Source organism: Geotrypetes seraphini, chromosome 1 (assembly GCF_902459505.1).
Source record: "Geotrypetes seraphini chromosome 1, aGeoSer1.1, whole genome shotgun sequence".
Lineage (NCBI taxonomy): Eukaryota > Metazoa > Chordata > Amphibia > Gymnophiona > Dermophiidae > Geotrypetes > Geotrypetes seraphini.
The window spans coordinates 456,299,440-456,322,069 of record NC_047084.1 but is presented as its reverse complement, the minus strand read 5'-3'; the positions used below and the strand labels follow the sequence as shown (position 1 = coordinate 456,322,069).

The window sequence follows — 22,630 nt, the reverse complement described above, 5'->3', positions numbered from 1 at the left end:
GGTTAGAGAATAGGGACTGAAAACAAAAAGGGCATGGATCACTGAGGTGCCAACAGCAGTAATTAATGGAAGATTAGATTTATACCTTTGATAATCTTCTGTTAGTCCCTGGAGGATTCCATACACTAGGTGTTCAATCCCAACCTGCAGTCTGGGTGTTGCAGAAATCCACAAATTTTCTAAGCACATGCTCTACCCCCTTAGCCCAAGAGCTAGGAAACATCTCCAGTTAAATCCCAAAGCCAAGCAACATACCTGAACAAATCCATGACAAGGGGATATGGGGGAGAATCCCCATCAAAAGATATAATTCATGAACTGGTTTGCTCTGCAAAGTATTAACAAGTGATAAACAGGCACAAAGACAACTCAGAAAAACATTGGGGAAAAAAGTAGAACTAACTGCAGTGTGCAGAGAGCACCCCAAGAAAGGCCTTCGGTAATGTGTATACTCACAGAAACTCCCCAAAGGATCTGCCAACTGGCTGGAATATCTTCAAGCCTGTAATGAGAGTAACTGACGCAGAAAGGAGCAGGCTACTCCAAACAACTGAGTGAATACAGAGAGGGCACATTGTATGAAATCCTCCAGGGACTAACAGAGAGTTCTTGAAGGTATAAACCCAATCTTCCATTCTGTTACATCCCTTCCGGATTCCATACACTAGGTGACATACCAAACCAGGGAGGGACAGAAGAGCTTGCCCTCAAACCCGAGGTCCCGTAAAAGGTATCAGAACGTGCCACCACAACCACTCAGTAAAACCGGGTAAAAGTATTGCAAGAATACCAAGAAGCTGCCCTACAAATTTCATCAGGATGAATCACGTGAGATTCCACTCACAACGCAGCCATACTTCTCGTTGAATGTGCTCAGTGGATGCTTGCCACAGGCGATGTAAGTCTTGGAAATAGCCATTCTAATCCATCGAGTGATCGAGGACATGGACGCTGGCCTACCACAGTGAAGCGTAGCAGTTGGAACAAAAAAGTGATCAGACAACCTGAACTCAATAGTCCTTTCCAAATAAAGACGCAAGATCCTCAGAATATCCAATTTGCATAAGATCTGATCTTTGCACTCCGAACCTGTTGGATGAAATGCAGGCAAACTAACCTCCTGGTTGACAGGGAAAGGCAAGACCACCTGCGACAAAGAAGGAAGGTACAGTACGGAGAAAAATACGTCCGTAATATGGAGAAAGGTTTCCCTGCTCAAAAGAGAATAAAGTTCCAAAATATACAGTGCTGAGAAAATGGTGACCAGAATTACTGTCTTGATTGTTAGGACAAGAATATAAGAATAGCCTTACTGAGTCAGACCAATGGTCTAGCAAGCCCAGTAGCCCGTTCTCACGGTGGCCAATCCAGGTCACTAGTACCTAGCCAAATCCCAAACAGTAGCAACATTCCATGCTACCGATCCAGGGCAAGCAGAGGCTTCCCCCATGTCTTAATAACAAACTATGGACTTTTCCTCCAGAATTGTCCACACTTTTAGTGGTTCAAAAGGGGTCTCTCAAAGGCCCTGCAAAAAGATGTTAAGGTTCCACAAAGGGAAAGGAAGACACAAGGGAAGATGCAGATGAAGCACCCTCCTCATATACCTGGTCACATCTGGATGAGCAGTAAGTGAACTAGCGCCTCTGGTGTGCTCAAAAACACGAAAGGCCTGTAACCTGAACTTTCAGGGAGGCCACCGCCAGACCTTTGTCTAAATCCTTCTGAAGGAAAATCAGGAGTACCGAATGGGAGCCAATCCGGAGCCACTAGAAACACAAGGCCAGGATGTGTCGCTATCTGGCGAATGACCCAACCTACCAGAGGCCACGGAAGGAACACCATACAAGAACTCGTGAGCCAGCCAGGGCCAAACCAAGGCATCCAGCCCTAGCTTCCTCACTATTCCTCACTTTGACTGGGTAACAAGAAAGTTGGACTTGGGAGAGTCTTTGGACGTCGTGTACCTGGACTTCAGGAAAGCTTTTGACAGTGTCCCACACCGCAGGCTGCTAAGCAAGATGGAATCGATGGGGTTAGGAGAGACACTAACTGCATGGGTCAATGATTGGCTGAGTGGCAGACTTCAGAGGGTGGTGGTTAATGGTACCCTCTCTAAAACATCGGAGGTGACCAGTGGAGTGCCGCAGGGCTCGGTCCTGGGTCCACTCCTTTTCAACATATTCATAGGGGATCTGACTCAAGGGCTTCAAGGTAAAATAACACTATTCGCCGATGACGCCAAACTATGTAATATAGTAAGTGAATGCAGTTTACAGAATTATATGGCGCAGGACCTGCTTACATTGGAAAGTTGGTCCTCAACCTGGCAGCTAGGCTTCAATACTAAGAAATGTAAGGTCATGCACCTCGGAAGCGGAAATCCATGCAGGACGTACTTCTTGAATGGAGAAACTTTAACTAGGACTTCAGCAGAACGAGATTTAGGAGTAATCATCAGTGCAGACATGAAAACTGCCAATCAAGTGGAGAAGGCTTCATCTAAGGCAAGGCAGATATTGGGTTGTATCAATAGAAGTTTCGTCAGCCGAAAGCCTGAAGTCATAATGCCGTTGTACAGGGCCATGGTGAGACCTCATCTGGAGTACTGTGTGCAATTCTGGAGGCCACATTACAGTAATTGAATCGGTTCAACGGACGGCCACCAGGATGATCTCGGGGCTCAAGGGTCTCTCGTACGAAGAGAGACTGAACAAATTGCAGCTCTACACTCTTGAGGAACGTAGGAAGAGGGGAGGCATGATCGAAACATTTAAGTACCTCACGGGACGTGTCAAAGTGGAAGATGATATTTTCTTTCTCAAGGGACCCTCGGCCACAAGAGGGCACCCACTCAAACTCATGGGCGGAAAATTTCATGTCGACACCAGAAAGTATTTCTTCACAGAGAGAGTGGTTGATCATTGGAACAAGCTTCCAGTGCAGGTGATCGAGGCAGACAGCGTGCCAGACTTTAAGAATAAATGGGATACCCATGTGGGATCCCTACGAGGGTCAAGATAAGAAAATTGGGTCATTAGAGCATAGACAGGGGGTGGGTAAGCAGAGTGGGCAGACTTGATGGGCTGTAGCCCTTTTCTGCCGTCTTCTTCTATGTTTCTATGTTTCTATTCGTCAACCAAAAAAGAATCCCATTTTCAAGATCTCTTCCGAAGCCAACAAGACCCTCTGGGGCTAACCCCAGCTCTTGTAAGATCAGACAGAATGCCTCCTGAGAGAAGGACCATGCTCCCGAGTCCAAGAACTTTCAGCTGAGGAAGACTGCCGGAACATTGTCGACTCCAGCCCCATGGGCTGCTGAGTAAGACAGAAGATGTGCTTCCACCCAGTGGAACACCAACTATCTTTCTGGCACAAGAGAGAGCACTAGAGCTCCCTCATGATGTACATACATCACCGCCATTGCTGGTCCTTTCTGAAGGGCCTGGAGAACAAGTAATGCCACCCAAATTTCACGAAGCTCCAGACAATTGGTTAACCAACATTGCAGACTAGGAGTTCACTGCCCCTGAATGGAGTGGGCCCCGCAGTGAGCCTGCAACCAACAGGCTGGCATCTGTCTTAAGAGTCATCCACTTGGAAATCCAAAGCCAGCCAGCCCTGGCCGATAGCATCCCCCTGAAGCCACCAGCTCAAGTTGCTGCTAGCTGGCTCCGTCCAGGGGAGCGGCATCTGAAGGGGAAAACTCTGCGGAGATCACCAAGATAGGAGGGACTCCCATCAAGGGCACATGGGTGACCTGAGACCCCAGAACCTGCAGATAAAATCAAGCTGAGAGGACAGTCCAGGAGAATTCTGATCTGTTGACAAAGGTTCTGTCTGCTTGCCCTGAGAAGAAACACACAGCCCTGTCTGGAGATGAAGAGAAGCCCTCCAAAACTCCAGGAACTGGGAGTACACCAAGCGTGTCTTCCTGAACTTGCCAAAGCCTGCAGCAGAGACACTACCATCTTCACCACACCTTCGAACACCCAACGAGAGACGAAGTCCAGATCACCAGCTGTCCCAGGAAGGGTGGACTTGGACCCCCTTCTACCGGAAACCCGTCACAACTACCATCACTAACAAAAGTGCAGGAGCCATCATGAGGCCAAGGAACAGAGCTCTGTTGCTGAACATGGAAACGCAGAAACCTTTGATGCTCCGGGCAGACTGAAATATGGAGGCAAGCCTATGTGAGATCCAAGGACACTAGAAACTCCCCTGGAGAGACAGCAGCTATCACCATGTACTCCATTGTCCATTCAGAAAAAAAGGGAATTAGCAAGAAGCGGGTGACCGACTGTAGATCCAGAATAAGGTCTCCAATCCTCCGAGCCTTTCTGGCTCCTCCCAGAAGCAACCAGGAAAGAGACAAACTACACATCATTCCAGAAAAATCTGAAGACTCACCTCTTTGACAACTAACTGATTCAGCTTCCTTACTTCCCCCTCCCCCCGCCACCTAGACCCACTCTTATATTTCCTCACCCCTCCCTTCTTCTTCTTCCTCTCCCGCTTCCCTCTGATCTGAGCTTGTATAGGTTTGTGCTACTCACAAATGGAAGATTAGATTAGATATTGTTGCTATCACAATAGAATCCCATGGATGGGATGCAAACACACCGGGATATAATCTTTTTAGAAAGAACAGAGATGGTCAAAAAGGTGGAGGAGTAGCTCTCTATGTAAAGATCGATATCCAAGTGACTGAAATGCAAGGGACCTGGAGAGAGGAAGAAGCGATATGGGTCGTACTGAAAAGAGAAGATGGAACTTCTATCTACGTGGGTGTAGTCTACAGACCTCCGACTAAATTGCTGCAAATTGATTGTGGATATCCAAAAGTTTGGAAAGAAAGAAGAGGTGCTACTGTTGGGAGATTTCAACCTGCTGGATGCGGAATGGAATGTTCTGTCTGCGGAATCAGAAAGAAATAGGGAGATTATGGATGCCTTTCAAAAGTGATATTGGATCTGGTCCTCACAAATGGGGAGAGTATATCTAATGTTCGAGTGGGTGCTCACCTGGGAAGTAGCAATCAAACGGTTTGGTTTGATATAACAGCTAAAGTGGAGAGTGGCCGCACAATACTTAAAGTCCTAGATTTCAAATGTACGGACTTTAATAAAATGGAAGAGTACCTGAAGAAAGAGCTGTTAGGATGGGAGGACATAAGAGAAATGGAAAGACAGTGGTCTAAGCTGAAAGGAGCGATAAAAATAGCTACGAACCTTTATGTGAAGAAAATAAATAAAAACAAGAGAAAAAGGAAACTGATATGGTTCTCCAAACTAGTGACGGAGAAAATAAAGGCAAAAGAGTTGGCGTTCCTGAAATATTTTAAAAAAAAAAAAAAACCAAGAAGAGGAGTACAGAAAGGACTACAGGGTGAAACTGATAAAAGCCAAGAGAGAGATACATCTTGCGAAAGCACAAGCGGAAGAGCAAATGGCTAAAAATATAAAAAAGAGACAAAATTTTTTTCAGATATATTAGTGAAAGGAGGAAGATGAAAAATGGAATTGCTAAACTAAAAGATGCTATGAACCGATATGTGGAGAGTGATGAGGAAAAAGCAAATATGCTAAACAAATACTTCTGCTCTGTGTTCACGGAAAAAATTCCTGGAGAAGGACCGAGTTTGTCTGGCAAAGTTACACAAGAAAATGGAGTAGATTCTGCGCTGTTCACAGACAGACAGGATCCATCCCAGGATACTGAGGGAGCTCAGAGAAATTCTGGTGGGTCCTATTAAAGACTTGTTCAACAAATCTCTGGTGACGGGAGTGGTTCCTGGGGATTGGAGAAGAGCAGATGTGGTTCCTATTCACAAAAGTGGTTGCAGAGATGAAGCGGGAAACTACAGGCTGGTAAGCCTCACTTTGGTTATTGGAAAAATAATGGAAGCATTGCTGAAAGAAAGGAAAGGATAGTGAAATTCCTAGAATCAAATGGGTTACATGATTCGACACAACATGGTTTTACTAAAGGCAAATCGTGCAAAACAAATCTAATTGAATTTTTTGATTGGGTGACCGAAGAATTGGATCAATGGCATATGCTAGAAGTAATTTACTTAGATTTCATCAAAGCCTTTGACATGGTTCCTTATAGAAAGCTCTTGAACAAACTTGACGGGCTGAAGTTAGGACCGAAAGTGGTGAACTGGATTAGAAACTGGTTGATGGACAGACGCCAGAGGGTGATGTTTAATGGAATTCGCTTGGAGGAGAGAAAAGTGAGTAGTGGAATCCCTCAAGGATTGGTGCTGGGGCCAATCCTGTTCAATATGTTTATGAGCAACATTGCCGGAGGGTTAGAAGGAAAAGTGTGCCTTTTTGCGGATGATATTTATAAGAGTAGACACCGAGGAAGGAGTAGAAAACATGAAAAAGGATCTGCAAAAGTTATAGGAATGATCTAATATCTGGCAACTAAAATTCAATGCAAAGAAATGCAGAGTAATGCTTTTAGGGGATTAGAAATCAGAAGGAGCCTTATGTGCTGGGAGGTGACAGGCTGATATGCACGGATAGGGAGAGGGACCTTGAGGTGATAGTGTCTGAAGATCTAAAGGCGAGTAACAAGGCAGTGGCTATTGCCAGAAGGATGTTAGGCTGTATAGAGAGGCATGATCAGTAGAAGAAAGAAGGTGTTGATGCCCCTGTACAGGTTGATGGTGAGACCCCATTTGGAGTATTGTGTTCAATTTTGGAGACCGTATCTGGCGAAGGACGTAAAAAGACTTGAAGTGGTCCAGAGGAAGGCAACGAAAATGGTAGGAGGTTTGTGCCAGAAGAAATATGAGAAAAGACTGGAAGCCCTGAATATGTATACCCTAGAGGAAAGGAGGGACAGGGGAGTTATAATTCAGACGTTCAAATACTTGAAAGGTATTAATGTAGAACAAAATCTATTCCAGAGAAAGGAAAATGGTAAAGCCAGAGGGCATAATTTGAGGTTGAGGGGTGGTAGATTCAAGAGTAATAGTAGAAAATTCTTCTTTAATGAGGGGTGGTAGGCTCAAGAGTAATGTTAGGAAATTCTTCTTTACGGAGAGGGTGGTTGATGCATGGAATATGCTCCTGAGGGAGGTGGTGGGAGAGAAAAACAGTGAACGAGTTCAAACAAGCGTGGGATGAACACAGAGGATCTCTAATCAGAAATAATGGGTATATATTGAAGGAACTAAGGCCAGTACTGGGCAGGCTTGCACGGCCTGTGTCCCGTATATGGACATTCAGTTGAGGATGGGCTGGGGAGGGCTTCGATGGCTGGGATAGTTAAGATGGGCTGGAGTGAACTTCGAAGGAGACTCCAGGAGATGGAACCTAAGCACACTACCGGGCAGGGTGCTGGGTTTCTGGCCCAGATATATCTAAGAAAATGGACCATTTAAACTAAATAATTAATTTATGGTGCAAGTATAGTTGGCCAAACTGGATGGACCATTCGGGTCTTTATCTGCCTTCATTTACTATGTTACTGTTTGTATTCTGAATGCAATGTTTCTTTTGCAAAATATGGATGAATAAACACAAAAAAAACCCAAAATATAAAATAACGATATGGGGTCTGGGAAGGTTGGGGATCTGAACCCTACTCACAGAAACTAAGGAAAACTACTTTTAAATTGTTCCACAAGTCACCCCCTGAAGTTCCCATAGGAAATAATGGAGGTACTTACAGTTCTGTAGTGTCTTTGCCTATCAGTGTTTTTAACAGCAGCTGAGTAGAAAAAAAGGACTTTCTGCCTCAGAAACAGCATCAAATGCACAGAATGGAAGATTTTCAGACTTCCAGCCAGCCAGATACTGACTATAACCTCCACCCCCATGGATCCTCTGCCACGCGGTTGGAGGTGTGAAAGGCAGTCTGTGCCTTGAAACCTGGGTGGGTTTCCATCCAGATGCACACAGCCAGTGCTAGAAACCTGTGAAAGGGCCACCGGTCAGCAGACTCCCAAGGGAAGGGACCCTGAATACTTCAAGAAGGTGGCACACAGCAGGCTGGCTCCACAGATCCACCAGAGGTTCTCTGTGAAGCTGCAGTCTGACACCGCTTGCGTCCTTTTCTCTGACAGGGGACCACCGGGGAGGGGTCTCAAGGCATTGAACCCACTGAGAAACGAACTTTAATTGTAAAATAAGAAGCAGAGCTACTGCAAAAGACTTCTGCATGGGCTGCTTCCAGAAATTGTATCTGGATATGTTTCCTTAGGCTAAGGGGGTGGAGCACGTGCTCAGAAAAGTTGTAGATTTCTGCAACATCCGGACTGTGGATTGGGATTGAACATCTAGCATATGGAATCTGAAAGGGATGTAACAGAACTGTCTTTTCAGTATGGTAATATTAAAACAGATTGCTGCACAAAATGTGATGAAGAAGGTTCTCAGTGAAAAAGTTAAAGGAAACAAAGTAACAGAATTAAAGACAATTTAGGAGGAAACAGTTTGTGCTTCTGTCTCATATAACACCCTTCGTCCCACTTGTAGATAATAAAGTTTGAATGAGGTTTAAAAAATGCACAATTTCTGGAACGGGTCATGCTGAGCCTTAAAAGCAAGACAATTCATAACACTGTAAAAATTAATGCTCTTCCCATTTAATAATTGCAATATGTTTTTCCTGCTACCTATAAATTAAACGCTACTTTTTTCAATTACTACAACAGAACCCAAAAAGCTTGACAGTGTTGTGGCAAAACACAGGGCTTTTTGTGTGCACCGAGCCTTTTGTTTCCCAAGCAGCACTTGTTTTGCTTTCCAATTTTTGCAGTGATAGAAACAGGTAGCCTGTAGGTATTCAGTGCCCTGCAACACTAACTAAGAGTAAGGCTGGGGCACCATGTTTTTCAGTATCCACCTCCATCAGTTGGACCCTCCCTATCTCCTTGTTGTCCAATGCTACTGCTGTCATGTTGCTGAAAAAACAGGTGCGCCTCTTTTGCTGCATGCATGACATGTTTGAGTCACACACTATGTAAACCCTCAAGTTGGGCTCATAACCTTAACCTTGCAAGACGAGACTATGAGAATTCAATGTAAGTTCAGCAGTGATAGCATCTATACTTATAGCTATGCAATTTAATTTAGGACAGCTTTTTTATGGTCTCATACATAGAGCTGGTTATTCAGCCCTGGCACTCTCTCTATAATGGTTAAAAAATTTCTTTTTTTTTTTTTTTATTTCTTTATTCTTTTTCAAACTTACATCAAGTGCACAAAAAGAACAACACGAAATACTATCATATAACACTTGAACATCATACATTATAATCTTAATATGTAAATTAATTAAAAACCCTCCCCTGGTTAAAAAATTTCTAGTGCACTATCCAGAGAGTGTCACTGAAAATCTGCAATAATAGCAAGCATATTGGGCCAGACCAATGGTCCATTTAGCCCACTATCCTGTTTCCACAGTGGCCAATTCAAATCCTAAGTACTAAGCAGAGCCCAAATAGAAGCAACATTTCATGCTACCGATCCCATGCCAAACAGTGGCTTCCCCCATATCTGTCTCAATAACAGATTACAAACTTTTCCTCCAGGAACTTGTTCAAACCTTATTTAAACCCATATATGCTAATTGCTGTTACCACATCCTCCAATGAGCATTGAGTAAAAAAAAATATTTCCTTCTATTTGTTTTAAAAGTATTTACAAGTAATTTTACTGAATGGGCCCTGGTCTTTGTACTTTTTGAAAGAGTGAAAAATCGATTTACTTGTACCCGTTGTACACCACTCAGGATTTTGTAGACATCAATAATATCCCCCCTCATCTGTTTCTTTTCCAAGTTGAGAAGCTCTAACCTCTCTAGTCTTTCTTTATATGAGAGGAGATTGAGCCCCTTTATCATCTTAGGTCTCTCTTCTTTGAACCTTTTCTAATTCTGCAATATGGCAACCAAATTTGAACAAAATACTGAAGGTGAAGTCACACCATGAAGTGATACAGAGACATTATATTTTTGGTCTTATTTACCATCCCTTTCATAATAGTTCCTAGAATAGCATAGCTTCTTTTTTAAATGCCGACTGCTACCACTGAAAACTGAATGGATTGTTTAAACCATAAATTTTAATGTAGTTGTTTCTTATTTAACAGATCCTTTCATTTGTAAGGAAGCTCTGGAATTATGGTAACAGGATGAAGTTGAATGAGGATAGACTTGAGAGGAATCTATGTTTCTATATAAAGCTTTTCCAGCTCTAACCTAATCTAATTCTATATTTATAGGCCGTTTTCTCCTTCAAAGGGTCCAGAGAGGTTTACAATAAAATACTGAACTAAAATTACATAAATACCAGTCTTTCTTCAGTCCCATGATTGGGAATGGAGTGTCCTTTATTTCTACATTTGAAAAAAAAAAAATAAAAAAAGTTGCTCAGACATGGAAAACGAAAGGGTACTAGATTCTTCTGCTTACATTAGTTGGAGCGAAAACACATCTCTCCCCCAGGGTTTTGGCTATATTGTCACCCTCAGAATTGGGAAGGTCTAGGATAACAGCACTGGCTCCCTTCTGGATCAGGCGCTCCACGGTGGCCCTGCCTAGGCCAGAGGCACCTCCAGTGACAATGCCAACCATACCCTGAACAAGAAAAGAGGGAAACAGATACCATGATTAAACTATAATCTCACTGGAACAGAACAAATTCAGGAATCAGAGACGGCACTACCTGCTCCCCTCTATGACGATGATGATTTACTCAGTCCTCAGCCCCTCCCCCAAATCCTTTCCAAGCACATTCAGGATAACCTTAATAAATGTGAATTAAATATATTTGTATACACCATACCATATATACTCAAATATAGGTTGCTATTTTTGGGCCAAAAAGAAATGGCCCAAAAATGGGGGTCTCATCCTGTATGCAGGTCATCACCCAACCCCCTCCCGGACTTGATGTAGGCCAGGACAGGAGGGATCCCTCTCGTCTCCCGTCCAGCTAACAAGTTTTTTTAAACCCCTGCATACCTTTTATGCCAGTTTTAATCCCTGGTGGCCCAGCGGTGTATGGGGCAGGAGCGATCTTTCCGCGTTCCACGGGAACTGGCGGCAGCCATTCAGAGAGCAGAACAGGGCCTAGCAGGGAGCACGAACAGCTCGGTCCTGTTGGGTGCACCGTGAGATCGGAGGCAGCGGCCCAGCACAGGGCAGGAACACAGAAAGATCGCTCCTGCCCTATACACTGCTGGACCACCAGGGATTAAAACCAGCATAAAAGATACGTGCGGCCGGGGTTTTAAAAAAATTGTTAGTTGGCTGGGACGGGAGGGATCCCTCCTGTCCCAGTCTACCACTAGAGGGGGTACAGGGTAGGAAGGTGGGACAGGGTGCAAAGCCTGGTAAGGTGTGTGGGGTTGGGTACAGAGCCTAGCAGGAGTGAGGAGGGACTGGGTACAGAGCCTGGCAGAGAGGGGGGCTGGTTGCATAGCCTGGCAGGGCAGGGAAGGAAGGGGGCTGGAAGCAGAGCCTGGTAGGGCAGGGAGGGAAGGAAAAGAGCTGGGTGCAGAACCTGAAAGGGAGGGGACACTGGGTGCAGTTCCTGGCAGGGCATGGAACTTGAATATTAAGCCCTCATCTTATATTCGAGTCAACTATTTTTCCTCCTTTTGGGGGGGGAATGGGGGTCTCGACATATTTGGATCAACTTATATTCGAGTATATACAATACATCAAATTTAAAGTCCAAGATAAACATACATACATTAGAGTAGTCCAAAAATATCAAGTTCAAAGGACATGACCTTCACAGGTCTATTTTTGTTCTATGTTTGGTCATCGTTAATTGTACCAAATTATAAGCCTTCTGGTGAACATTTAGAGGTTGCTCAACAATTTTTAATTTAATATATAAAATGCAACTACAGAATTTATATTAATTTTCCATCTAAACCTGCATTGTGAGCAAATGCACATGGAAAGAAGTTAAAATACATACTCTGTTATGAGAGTTAATTGAAAAGTTTCCGGCCTGACCAAGAAAGAGCAAGATTAGCATCACAATTCTATAGCTGTCCAGCAGATGGTGTTGAAAAACAATTAGGACTAGATTTTCAAGTCAGTGATGTCTAGTTTTATTTTGTCAGCCTTCGGAAGTTAACAACTGTTCCACTTTAAAATAAAAATGGACAAAACTGAGTATTGCGCAGTGATAAAATTCATTCATTTAAAGGGAAAAATCGCCTATCAAAATTAAATATGATACATCTCCTTCATTTTTAATTGTGAAAGCGTGAGCTGCTGAATTTAAATGTGGTCAGACAAGCATTGCTGATTAAGAACGCTTTGGACATCCAAAAACAGCAACAGCTGACAAAATGGTTGATGAAATTCACCAAACTGTGATGGAAGATCACCGACTGACCTGAAATGAGAGAGCAGAGGCTGCTGGCATTTCATCAGAACATGTACACACCATCCTACACGAATATTTAAGCGTGAGGGAAGTTGTGTGCATGATGGATGCCGGATTTGCTGTTGACCAAAAATGAGTTTGATTGAACATTTTGAAAAGGTGTTTTGAGCATTTTAAGTACAAGAATGACTTTTGCGGTGCTTTGCGACTGTGAGACTTGGGTTCATCACTATCGTGCAAGACAAAATAACAATCTAAAAATGGATTACAAGAGCATACTTTGAAGAAAGCAAAAAATGGCTCCTCCGTTGGCTGGGAAGGTGATGGCAACCATCTTTTGTGATTTACATGGGAATCCTTTTTATTATCTGGAAAAGGAAAAAACCATTAATGAACGATTGGGTTTTATCTATTAATTCAATTGTTTACACCATTTTCCCAGGGGAGCTCAGAATGGTTTACATGAATTTATTCAGGTACTCAAGCATTTTTCCCTGTCTGTCCTGGCAAGCTCACAATCTATCTAATGTGCCTGGGGCAATGGGGAGGGGGATCAAGTGACTTGCTCAGGATCACAAGGAGCAGCATTAGTTTGAACCCATAACCTCAGGATGCTGAGGCTGTAGCTTTAACCACTCCTGCCAGGGGCTGCAGGAAGAGCCTGAAGGTGAGCTTCTGCCTACTGAAAACGCATCTGAGCTTACAGTCACAAGGGGACCGACATACTCCACCGCCATGGCATTGTTGGAGAACACCCTTAAAAGCCTTTCCCTATAAGGTGTCTTCTAGAGCTCTCAGGGCTAGATGAATGGCTCTGAGCTCCAAACGACTGATGGACCACTTCTTGAGAGGCTAGCATTTGTCATGAGAGTTATCTAGTCTGAGATTCAGAGAGGCATGCCCTTGGAAAAAGGTGTATCTGGAAGCCACCAGTGGAGGCTGATCCTCGCAGCCCCGGTCCAAGGGAGCTGCATTTGAAGAGGATGTTTTTGCAGAGACCACCAGGACAAAAGAGTCCTGTAGAGATCGCATATGGGCTCTGGCCCAGGTGACAATCTCCAGTGTGGCTGCCTTGGAGCCCATCACCTGAAGGTATTGCCAAGCTGTTGGAGATTGCATTTCCAAGAGAGACAGGATCTGGCTCTGCAGCTTCTGGTTTGAGTTGACTCAGGAAGAAACACTTGACTGCAAGTTGTGTCAAAGAGAATGCCTGGGTACTCCAGGCTCTGGGTCGGTGCCAGATGGTTCTTCCTGAAGTTGACAATCCAGCCCAAATGCTGGAGCAGATCCACTACTTAATGCACTGCCAGCTCACACTCCCATCTGAATGGAGCTCTCATTAGCCAGTCATCCAGATAGGGATGGACCTGAATCTCCATGCACTGGATGCGAGCTGCCACCATCACCATAACCTTGGTGAACGTGCCGGGGAGCTGGGGGCTGTCGTCAGTCCAAATGGAAGAGCTGCAAACTGGAAATGCTGCTGATGTACGTGGAACTGCAGATATCTTCTGTGGTTTGGAAAGATGAGAGTATGCAGATATACTTACGTGAGGTCCAGGGAGGCTAGAAATTCTCCCAGAGCTACAGCCACAATGACCGAATGGGCTGTCTGCATGTGGAAACGGGGACACTCGGAAACACACTGCCTAGAGATCCAAAATGGGCCTTCAGTCCTGTGTCTTTCTTTGGCATGAAGTATCTGGAATATCTGCCTGAGATCGAGTTGGAGTCAGGGACAGGATCTATGACCCAAATGTCTAAAAGTTTCTGGGGAGTGGCTCAGACCCTGATCTCCTCCAGCTGTCCAGCAGGACAATTGAGGAACAAATCAATGGGAGGGTGATAAAACTCGATCTTGTGAACCTCTCGAATGATATGTAGCACACACTGGTATGAGGAAATCATCTTCCACTCTCTCAGAAATGTTGAAAACCATCCCCCAATATATGGGAGCAGGGCTGGCAGCCTGGCATCATTGGGTCTTTTTGAAGGGTGGGTTGAGGCAAGACCCAGAAGTCTGCTGGTGTCTGGGGTTTGCTAAAACCCTGCTGGTAACCTTAGACAGACCTCTGTGCCAAGGAACCCTGGTAGTACTGTCGAAAGCAGCGGGAAGGACAAAAAGTATACTCCTGTCAGGCGGTTGGCGAGGCCTGTTCTACAGGAATTTAAGGCAGCGATCCACCACACTGGAATAACATCATCAAGGCCCTTACCAAAAAGCATCTGTCCCTTAAAGAGCAGTCTGCTGAAGGTAGCCTTGGATGCAGTGTAGCCCGCCCACTGACAGATCCGTAGCATCCTGCAAGCTGAGACTGCATAAGCAGACACCTTGCTCATGACATTGATAAGGTCGTAGAGAGCATCTGCCACATAATTTACATCTTCCAATACAAGTTGAGGGCAGGTGCCCTCTTCCGCTGATGGAGTCCGGCGCAGCCTTGTGTTGCAGGCCCTTGTAACAAAAGAAGTGACCGCAGCAGCCCTGATCTCAGAGCCAGGGTCTCATATTTTTTTAACAACCATGTCCACACTGCAGTCCTGTGCATCCTTCAGCATGATACCACCTTCGCTCAGGGAGAGCAATACACGTGGTGACAAGCAGCTGGTCAAAGTGCTACTGTAACTCAGGTGCCATGGGATAAAGCTTAGCCATGACCTTAGCAACCCACAAGGGGTCTCCCACTGTTCTGTGACCAGGGCAGTAATATCCAGATGAGCCGGAAAGAAGGAGGTCTGGTTGCTAATGCCACTCAAGAACGTGCATCTGGAAGTGGAGGGCTGCGTTTCCAGCTTCAATTCTCACACCACATCAGAAATAAAGTGGTGGACAGAGACCAGCCTAAAAAGGTGTCATGAGTCAGGAAGGCCTCACAGCTGCCGGGCTCGAACAGGGTTATCCAGGAAAAAATCAAAATCCTGGGACAAAAGTGGCATGAAATTCAACACACCATCCAACCACTTGACATGTAATGACCCATACGCAAGTACAGTATGCCTCTGTCAGATCCAGAGATTCTAGATATTCCCCTGGAGCTACCAAGTCAATGACTGAATGCATGGTCTTCATCCGGAACCTGTGTACTCAGTCACAAGTACATATTGACGGACTTCAGATCTAGAATAGGTCTCCAGTCGTCTGAGTCTTTATTAGGCACGATAAAGTAAATGGAGTATCTGTCTGATCCCAATTCATCCTCTGGAACTGTAGACACTGTGCCATCGCTCTTACTCTGGCCACTTTTTTTGCTCTTCCGGCCAATGAACATGAAGAAATCCTGAGGATTAAGGAACTTGAGCTTGTAGCCCTCTCAAATAAATGTCCAGCACCCACTTGTTTGTACAAATGTGTTTCCAGGCTTCCCAAAACTCCACGAACTTCCCGCCAATCAGGGTCAGATCGGAGAAGGACCTGGCATTATTGAGAATTTTTAGAGAAGCCTAAGCATCAACTAGTTGCTCCAAACCTCAGATTCAACCCTTGAAATGACCTCAGAGTTGAGGAACTTGCTGACGACTGTCAAGATCAACTGTAATTTCAAAAGGAGCTATGATTTGATCCCCTCCGGGCACAAGGTTGACTATCTGGCATGCCTTAGCATTTGACTCTTAACGGGAAGTTTGCTCAACATGGCTTTAGAAGCCAAATCTCCTACCCATTATTCGGTCCAAAGCATCCTCTGGGCAGAGCTAGAGTACGCAGACACTTTACTCGTGACTCTAAAAAGCATCATACATTGCATCTGGAAAGTAGTCTACCCCCAAAAGCAGACTGCTGGGTCTTGCCTCAACCACCCACCCCCCCCCAAAAAAAAAAAAAAGAAGAAAATTCTCACACCTGCTCTCAGTGGTCATCACAAAGTGCACGAGAACAGACTTATAAGATTCTAATATGTACTGTATACTTTGGAAGAAAGAGAAGAGGGAAGATATGCTACAGAAGTGTTTTAGTATTTTTATTACAAATGCTAGTCTCAATTGAAAGGAGATTCTAAAACCAAGGAACATATAATAAATAGACACAAGAATATCTAAAGAGTTAGTTCATATAAACTGCTCCCCAGTGAAGGTGGTAGAAACCAAGACTGTATCTGAATTCAAGAAAGCATGAGACAAGCAACTGAAGATCTGGCTCTTAATATCAAAAAAACTAACGTTATGCTCTTTCCATGGAAGGATAGTTTTCCTCTTGTTACTCCTATTTCAATTCAAAACGTTCCCCTACAATCAGTCAAAAATACAAAAATTTTAGGGGTAATCTTCGATAATAAACTTAATTATCATGATCACATCAGTAACATTGTGAAAACTACCTTTTATAGGTTACGCAAAATTCGCTCCATCTCTAAGTTTCTTTGTCCCAAAGCACTTAATATACTGATTCACTCTTTGGTGATGTCTAAAATCGATTACTGCAATTCTTTATTTAAAGGAATTGCGTTACACGAAATAAAATGATTACAAATTATACAAAATGCATCAATTAAATTAATAACCAAGTCTAAAAAATTTGATCATGTAACACCACTTCTCAAAAATGCTCATTGGCTACCAGTCATTCACAGAATTACTTATAAATTATATATAATTACTTTTAAAACCCTATATAATAAGACCCCTGCATTTTTATTTAGGTTTCTAATGCCATATACTGCAAAGAGAATTTTACGATCTAGTGAACAAAATTTATTATCTATTCCCTCACTAAAAATTATTAATACGAGACAACAATTTATCTTTTCTTGTACTGCACCGCAGACTTGGAACGCCCTCCCTATTTTTTTTTACGGGAGGAGAAGGAGTTTGGGAAATTTAAAAATGAGTTAAAAACCTTCCTTTTCAAAGATGCCTTCGCAACTTAATTTTACTACTTTATTGTCTTATTTAACTTTGCTATACTTTTGTTAATTATTACCCCTTTGTATTTTCCCTTAATGTCTTCTCTTTACTTTAAGAATTGTATTTCTTCCCTCCTTACCCATTGTTTAGTAATGTTAATTTAATGTAAATTAGCCCTATTTAAGTATTTGTACGTATTGTATTGTCACCTAAACAAATGTGAATTTTAAAGTGTACATCGCTTAGAAATCCTGATTAAGCGATTAATTAAGTCACCTAATAAACTTGAAACTTGATCTCTAAAGGAGAGAGGAAGGGATTGTAGAGATTTAATTGGCATGCACTGGCAAACCAGATGTTCTTTATCAACCATTACCTTCTATATTTCTATAATGAAAAATAACTACGAGTTCCACCATGCCTTGAAGTATAGAAAACCCCTGTGCTTTTTATGCAAGCTCCAAAATCAACTGAAACGGTGGAGGTATCATAAATCAGCACCCATTCACTTAAATGTCAATACAATGGTCAGCTATACTCATATCGGCCAAATCTAAAACCGCAGTCCCATGCTCACAGCTTCCTTCCCCTCCACGGAAACGCGCCAGTCTCACGCTCGCTCACCTTCAAACACCTCGCAGCAGCCATCTTCCTCGTGCAGCCTCCTCTAGCCCTCCCTACTCTGGCGCAGCTAATCGTCATCGTCGATTCCACAACGCGCCTTCCTGCGCCCAAGCCAATCAAAACACTCCGTCTCGAAACTCCCACTACGATAGCCAATTACTATTGTCCATTGTATTAGCTGATCAGAATAAACGTACAGTATTGAAAAGAAGTGGGACGCGTGCGCAGTTCTATTAGGGGCTTCCTAGTACCCGCCCTCCTCGCGTGCATTCTACTACCTGTAGTGCTGGATTCTATGCGTACGTATCGTACGTAGGGTTACAGCAGCCTTTCAGCATGAGACGTTCATATATGTTTAGTTGCTTTTTCAGACGCAAGGTTTACAGTAGGTATTTCCCTGCTCATGAGATTTTTTTTTATAATCCCTATTTCTGTATCTAGACGAGGTTGAAATGGCTTGCCCAAGCTCAGAAAAAAAAAGTAGGAACTGAGCTCTGGCTTTGTTGGTCCTTAACCTGCTGCTCTGCTTAATGAGGCCCGGATGCACAAAACTCACCTTGTGTTTAATGATCATAACTAAGCGACAAAAGTATTTCAGTTATCAGTATACAAAGTGGCAAATCACCGTCTTTTCCGTGATTTGGAGCTGCCTCTGATTAAAACCAGCAACTATAAACTAATATCCAGTCAATTAATACCTTTATATTGTTCACCCAGCAAGTTTCAGCACCTCCATGCCTGCATCAGGGACAAATTTGATACTTCTCTTGGATGTAGGATCCTACCTTAGACAAGCTCAGTCTGTCTAGACCAGGGGTGTCAAAGTCCCTCCTCGAGGGCCGCAATCCAGTTGGGTTTTCAGGATTTCCCCCAATGAATATGCATGAGATCTATTTGCATGCACTGCTTTCATTGTATGCTAATAGATCTCATGCATATTCATTGGGGAAATCCTGAAAACCCGACTGGATTGCGGCCCTTGAGGAGGGACTTTAACACACATATCAAACACAAGGGCCGAATCCGGCCCACCTGGCCATTTTATGTGGCCCCCAGTGACTGTGCCACATCTAAATGCCTAACCAGTCCCAGAGGTGCTCCAAGCTCCTCACTGTACTGCCTCAGTACCCATTTGCAGGCAGAAGGACCCAGTCCCAGAAAGCTAGGTAGGCACTGGTGTGGAGTATCCTGCTCCACACAAGTGCCTGACTTCTCCACATGCAGAAGGACCCAGTCCCAAACAGTGAGCTAAGTTGCTTCTTCACATCCTTGCTTCTGCACACCCCTTCCCTGTTGAGACCCAGCACTAAGCATGACCATGCCAGAGTCCCGATCTTGCACCTGCTGCCGGTAGCAATGACAAGGATATGGAGTCTCAGTGGGATCCTAAGTAGCAATGTCTCCAGATTGATATGGTGTTTCAGGGTGAGGAAGGATCTATACTACTAAAACTAAATATCTTAATTAAAAAATGGCCCGCGACTTAGCCTGTGTTTTAGATTTCGACCTCCTATGTGATTGAGTTTGACACCCCTGGTCTAGACTCTAGTGTACGGTTCATCCAGCAGGACAATCTTGTTGGCCAGACTAGATGGACTATACAGTTCATCTGTCATTTACTATATTGTCTCATCTCAACAATTTTATATCTTGAAAGATAGTGGATGATTTTGACTAGAAAATTTTGGCAGAGCAGTAGGAGGGCCCCCATGGAACTAACCCCCTCGATGCCCCCTTCTCCCACTCCTGAACTTAAAAAAAAATCGACAGGAGGGATGCCCACTCCCTCCTGTCACAGGGGCCCCTCTCAAATCAACCCTCTCAGTGCTGCGATTCCACCATGCCCCAGCCCCCAAACTTTAAAAATAAATCAGCAGGAGGGATGCCCTCTCACTCCAGCCACTGGGGCCCCCCACAGACACTGACCTGGGACTCCCCCAACACCCCACCCACAACCTCATACCCTTTAGTTGAAAATCCAGCAGGAGGGATGCCCACTCCCTTCTGCCGGCAGGCCCGTCTCTTCAAAATGGCAGGCCTTCCCCTTCCCAGTGCACTCTGGGATGCACTGGGAAGGGGGCCTAAGGCCCTGATTGGCCTATGTGCCTACAGGCAACTCCTATGTACCTTTTTTTGTTTTGTGTTTAAATAAAGCTTGACAATCTGTGGCTGGTACCTTGTCTGGCTTTCGGGAGTGGCCCCTAGATGGTGGGGTTGCCAATTTTGCTGAATTAGCAGTGGCTCAGTCACCACTGACCAACGCAAGATAATTAAAGTACAACAACTTTGATGACTATTAAAATACGTCTGAGCAAAGATTTATTTATTTACTTATTTATTTTAAAAATGTTTATTTCGCTTAAAACCTAAGCAGATTACATGTAAAAGAGACATCCCAAAGGTTCACAAATGTAACAGACTGTTAGCTGCAATTATGTTACTCAGATAGAACATGCAATTCATCATAAACTTAAAGCATGGTAAGCACAAGCTTAGCTGCATTGTAAAATGTCACATTTCTAGCTCATTTGCGTGTTACACAATAGGGTGCCAAAGATGGCTCTGTATAACATAGTGTATCCACGCATGCAAATGAGGCAAGTCTTTGGGATCTTCTAGAACAGTATTTCTCAACCTTTTCAAGTACCCCTTAAGCCTAACAAATACCAACAGAGTACCCTCGGCCAAACTCCGCCCCAGACCCGCCCAAACTTTGCCCCTGACTCCATTTATAACTTTTGCTATCCTTTCACTATGTATGTAAAATTGTAACCCGTTCTGGGCTCTTCTAGGAGGATGGGCTAGAAAATCGACTAAATAAATAATAATACTAACTGTAATGCAATTTCTTCCATCCATTTTTCATATATACACAATATAAATTTATTAATACATAATGGTAACCACAAAATAAAAAAAACACAAAGCATACTGTATGCAGAGAAAATGTTAATTATTTATATTTGGGGGTTTTCAAAGATATCAAGGCAGATGACTTTAAAATATGCAATGTCACCTCAGTAACAACTATAGAAAACTAGACAAATATAGTGCAAAATATAGACAGCAGATATAAATTCTCAAAACTGACACATTTTGATCACTAAATTGAAACTAAAATAATTTTTCATACTTTTGTTGTCTGGTGATTTCATGAGTCTCTGGTTGCACTTCCTTCTGACTGTGCATCCAACATTTCTTTCACAATCCAGCCCCATCCTCTTTGGGTCCAGGTCTCTCTCTCTCTTTCCCTCTGCTTACACCCTCCACAGATCCAGTGTCAGTTCCTCTTTGTACCTACCACCACCTTTGTTCCAGATCTCCCTCTCTCTCCCTCCTCTGTTATGATCATACATCTCTCTGTTCTTCCTCAGGGTCTCTTCCCCCTCTGTCTGCACCTCCCATAGTCCAGCATCTGCCTCCTGCCTTTCCCCTTTGATCCAGGCCTCTCTCTCTCTCTGTCTTTCTTCTGCTTACAACCCACCCACCCCCAAGTCCAGCATTTGTTGTCCTTTATTCCAGGTCTTTCTCTGCCTCTCTCTCTCTCCTTCCTTTGTCCCCCTCGCTGCCTTCCAGCTTTTGTCCCACCCCTTTCCTCCCTCCCTCCCCCAAAGCCACGCTGAAGCCTGCCTTCCCCCAAGCAGATTCCTGCCTGCCGATGAAGCTGCGCCAAAGCCTGCCTGCTGCTGATTCCTCCTCCCCCCAATTCTCCCCTGCCGCTTGCCGCCCATCCACTCTATTTAATTACATACACACACACCAAGATGCTGCCGCAACTCCAGGAAGGGCCAGGCGCATGCAGTGATTGCATGCCGCCAGCCCACAAGCCTTCCCCCGACATCAATTCTGACATTGGAGAGAAGGCCCAGGCCTGCCAATCATGGTACCGCAGGTTGAGAAACCCTGTTCTAGAAGTAGGGAGATCCTGGATTCTCTACAAGGAGAACTGTACCAGCAGTTGGTAATGGAACCCACATGGGATGGGGTCATACTGGACTTAGTGCTTACAAATGCAGAAAGTGTTTCTGATGTTACAGTGGGTGATTATCTGGTATCCAGTGATCACTGCATGGTACGGTTTAATATTAAGACAGGTATAGAAAGGGCTCATTCAAAAGTAAAGGTTCTAGACTTTAAAAAAAATGAACTTTGTTCAGATGGGGGATTATGTCAAGGAATTGTTGTCTGGATGGGAACATCTGAAAGGAGTAAAAATCCAATGGGCAAAACTGAAAGAAGTTATTGTAAGGGTGACAAACCTTTTTGTGGGGCAAGTAAGTAAAGGTAATAGGAAAGAAGGCCGCTTTGGTTCTCATTTTTTAGATATATCAGTGATAGGAAGAAGTGGCAATATAGATTAATATTCAAAATCATTTATGCAGTTAACTTTGAAAGGGAGAGAGATACCAGACCACAGTGGAGGGGTTGGGAATCTTATTTTGCTCAGTATATAGGAAATACATTTTTATTTTTCCTTTATATTGGTTGCAGAGACTAATTTCTTTCATTATCACAATGGAGAAAAAAAACCGGAATTCAGAAACTTCTTGATTCAAACAGCGACCATATTACATATACAACAAATAAGGGCAAGAGTGAAGTATGGAATTTTTTTAAAGTGATAATGGTTGATGCCAAAAAAGTGCCTTTTGCACTTTGCTCGAGATCACGTGATGGGATCAATAGCTTATGGGCTCACAAGGACTATTGTGTAAACCGGATGCCAGCAACAAAGATTACAGCACTACTAGGTTTTTCTCTCTTCAGTAATATCAATATACTACCTAACATCAA

The 22,630-nt window shown here is 43.8% G+C and overlaps 1 protein-coding gene across 4 annotated transcripts in view; it reads right to left on the bottom strand.

Annotated features, from left to right (window-relative positions):
- Positions 1-17,990, bottom strand: part of HSD17B10 (hydroxysteroid 17-beta dehydrogenase 10) — a 36,623-nt gene extending 18,633 nt beyond the window's left edge. Inside the window, exons 1-3 of one of the 4 annotated variants that reach the window (XM_033921999.1) lie at positions 17,837-17,898; positions 12,653-12,741; positions 10,438-10,602 (exon numbers count right to left, since the gene is read on the bottom strand). In XM_033921999.1, coding sequence (XP_033777890.1) covers positions 10,438-10,599 — 162 coding nt within the window. In that variant the 5' untranslated portion in view covers positions 10,600-10,602; positions 12,653-12,741; positions 17,837-17,898. Of the gene's footprint in view, positions 1-10,437; positions 10,603-12,652; positions 12,742-17,588; positions 17,647-17,789; positions 17,814-17,836 lie in introns of those variants that run through there. The other 3 variants (XM_033921980.1, XM_033921988.1, XM_033922008.1) reach the window with 3 other exon arrangements.
- Between the last annotated feature and the right edge of the window lie 4,640 nt (positions 17,991-22,630).